Source organism: Phoenix dactylifera, chromosome 9 (genome assembly GCF_009389715.1).
Source record: "Phoenix dactylifera cultivar Barhee BC4 chromosome 9, palm_55x_up_171113_PBpolish2nd_filt_p, whole genome shotgun sequence".
NCBI classification, from domain to species: Eukaryota; Viridiplantae; Streptophyta; class Magnoliopsida; order Arecales; family Arecaceae; genus Phoenix; species Phoenix dactylifera.
The window spans coordinates 1,213,870-1,217,180 of record NC_052400.1 but is presented as its reverse complement, the minus strand read 5'-3'; the positions used below and the strand labels follow the sequence as shown (position 1 = coordinate 1,217,180).

The window sequence follows — 3,311 nt, the reverse complement described above, 5'->3', positions numbered from 1 at the left end:
GCCCACATCGGACACGGCCCAACAGGCCTGCATAGACTTGGCCCAATAGGGCCTCCAAAGTTGGTCTCTAATGGATTATTTATGCAACACAATTCATTGCAGGGACAATACTTAATTATAGGGTACTGTTCTATAATAAAACTTTAGTAGAGGGACCAATCAAATATATTTGGGGACCCTTATTTAATAATCTTTCTTATAGGGAACAAACATAAATTGTAGAAGGTTCTTTTGTGAAATAATATACTATCTAGGGCTTCACTGCAAAATTCTATTTATTAGCCAAACGGGTTCAAATTTCGGGTTTCAGGTCTGAACTGGGTTTCGGGTTGCTGGTCTGAACTGAGTTTTGGGTTTTGGATTTTCGGGTTTCGGATTCAGATTTCAAATAGGCCCAAGTTGGGCCCATATAGGGTATGGCCCAACTGGACCTAACCGGGCTGGACTAGGCCCAAGTTGGGCCTGTAATGGACAGGGCCCAACGGGCCCCGTTTGGCCCATGATGGGCCTCCTCCTTCCCCAAACCCCGCCCACGAACAGGAAACTGAGAGGGAGACCGAAAGAGGAGGAGGGCGGCAGGGTGGCCGGCCTAGGTGGCCAGGGGCTGTCGACGGCCAGCCGGCCGCTGCGGTGCCCGGCGTCGGAGGGAAACCGAGTGATCTCGGTTGGGGCCAAAGCAAAGGGAGGAAAATAGCATGGTTAAGGTTAAGATCGAAGAGCGGAAGAAGCTTACCAGCGGTGGCAGAGGTGGTGGGAGGAAGATCTCGACTACGGGAGGCTCGATCCGACGGTCAAGTGGCGGCGGCGGCGCTCGAAACCGAGGTGATGTGAATCTTCAAAACACGGGAAGGCGTATGGGTAATGGTGATTGATCGGGCGACATGCCGGCCCCTTGGGAAGCAAGAGGAGAGGGAGGAGAAAAAGAAGGGAGAGGAAGAGGAGGAGCGGATGAGAGGGAGGAGGGCTCAGAGGTGTTATTTGGAAAAGGAAGAACGGGCGATCTATCATCCCATTTCAACGGCTCTCCGCTGCGAAAATCGCGGCGGTGGGGCGAAATCAGCGGCCACTCGTGCGGCTGTGGGGTGGACGCGAAACCACCGCGGTGTAGCCGCGGAGTGCCCGCGGCATCCCTGTGCCCGAAGAAGTCGGAGGGGATCGTGTCTGCGATCCCCTGTTATGCCCCTTCCAAGAGGGGTGTAGCTGCCGGCTTCAGCCCAGTATCTCACAGGTAGAGAGAGAAAACGAGGGAGGGGGTTGAGTGGCTGCTGTGCTGTGATGTTGCAGTTGCTGCTTGGGTACTCACTTGAAGGGGAGATGGTGGGATGGGACTTTTATTAATTAGACGGAGTGAATTTCCCATAATGCCCCTACTTTCTCTTAAGCATTATCTCAGCTATTAAATCAGTTTCATGCCCTTCTTTTAGGTAATTACATTTCGGTGCTTCCATTTAAGAATTATATTAAATTAAAAAGGCTTCTTGCCTATCTTTGTTAAATTCATGTATCTTTGTTGAAATAGTATACTTGATAGCTATCTATCTTCATATCATTTTTTTAAATATTTTATACTTATTAAAAAATTTATTATTAAAAAAAAGATCTCATTTATTGGATTCGTCTTCAGCTTCCAAATGTATTGGGCCGCCCTGTATGTATGTATGTATATTATATATATCTATGTCTATATCTATTTTTATCTATATTAACATCTATCTATCCATCTATGAATTGATCTATCTACATCTCTATCGATCTAACTATCTATTTATCTATGTATACGTTTATAAATTATCTAGGGATCCGAAAGTCTCAGCGGTGTTCAACGCTTCATGTTGTTTTTGAATGAAATGAACGCTTCAGTATAATAGAATATTCTTCCGGTAAAAAGCAAGGTGTCGTTGTCGCGCGGTTGTATGACACGATAAGTTGACAGGTGATTTCTCGAAAGGTGCCGTCATCGTATTCTCCAACAACTCCAAGTATATTTGTTGAAAGAAGACCGCATCAGAAATTATATATAATAATATAGAATAAGAGAAACCATGATCTGTGTGTGGATGGTTCGCTCGACGCTATTACCTTTCAGTCGTAACTTTCTACCCATATGTCATCAGGGAGACTTCTAAAAGATTTACTTGGCCAATAGCAAACACTTGGGGAAACATTGGAAAACCATGGCATGCAATTAATTCACCTAACATCGTTTACTCTTCTTCTTTTCAGTTAAGTCCCATGACTAAATCAAGCCTTATCAACCCAATCTTCCTCTATATATATCAACTCCTTCCACAACACCTTGTCCCATATCCCTTGTCCATTCTTCTGCTAGCTAGAAAGAGATAAGCGATGGCTGCCCGCTTCCTCCTCCTTGCAATCCTTGCTCTGGCCTCATCTCATGCCCTTGCTTCTGATCCTAGCCAACTGCAGGACTTCTGCGTCGCTGATCCTGGATCAAATGGTACTCCTGCTCATCAACAATTTTATGCGTTGTGAAATTTGTAATTATGCATGCATAACCTATGGTTCACCGAGGAGGGCCTTTCTAACCAACCTGCACCGATTAGCTTCTATATATATTGTCCAAGTGCTTATCGTTTTTATATTTGTTGCAGTGTTTGTGAATGGGTTTGTCTGCAAGGACCCGAAGATGGCCAACGCCGAAGATTTCTTCTCCTCCGGACTTGACAAGCCCGGCAACACAGGAAACAAACTTGGGTCTAATGTGACTCTGCTCGATGTCACCCAAATTCCTGGGCTCAACACCCTTGGCATCTCGGTAGCTCGTCTAGACTTTGCACCCTACGGTTTCCTCCCTCCTCACACCCACCCACGGGCTACTGAGCTCCTTACGCTGTTGGAAGGAACACTCTACGTCGGCTTCGTCGCATCTAACAACCAGCTCTTCACTAAGGTTCTTAACAAAGGCGATGTGTTCGTATTTCCTCAAGGTCTGATCCACTTTCAATTCAACAAAGGAAAGACCAATGCTGTCGCCATTTCTGGTCTCAGCAGCCAGAACCCTGGTGTGATCCTCGTACCCAATGCAGTATTTGGAGCGAATCCACCCATCTCCGATGATCTTCTTGCCAAGGCCTTTCAGTTGGACAAGAAGACTGTAGATTGGCTCCAGGCCCAATTCTCGATGGGCAACAGCAACTAGGCAACTGCATGCGAACTACTTGATATCTGATATTTGGATTGGTTTTCTTTTAATGGTTTGAATAAGCAAACACTGTCCTTTTGTTTGCATTATTTGTTTGAAATAACATATGTTTTCTACAGTATACGAGTAAAGAGAATTGCTTTCATCA

At 45.6% G+C, this 3,311-nt stretch overlaps 1 protein-coding gene across 1 annotated transcript; it reads left to right on the top strand.

Moving 5' to 3' along the window:
• Window positions 1–2,319: 2,319 nt before the first annotated feature.
• LOC113460941 (putative germin-like protein 2-1) lies at window positions 2,320–3,311 on the top strand. The gene is made up of 2 exons (XM_026809436.2): window positions 2,320–2,458; window positions 2,613–3,311. Exons 1-2 carry the CDS (start codon window positions 2,347–2,349, stop codon window positions 3,158–3,160), a joined length of 660 nt encoding a protein of 219 aa, XP_026665237.2. The 5' UTR covers window positions 2,320–2,346; the 3' UTR covers window positions 3,161–3,311.

Excerpts from the sequence above, each read along its gene's own strand:
- LOC113460941 (XM_026809436.2), top strand. The coding sequence starts at position 2,347 with ATGGCTGCCCGCTTCCTCCTCCTTGCAATCCTTGCTCTGGCCTCATCT. Across the intron at positions 2,459-2,612 it reads CGCTGATCCTGGATCAAATG|TGTTTGTGAATGGGTTTGTC; the intron begins GTACTCCTGCTC and ends TATTTGTTGCAG.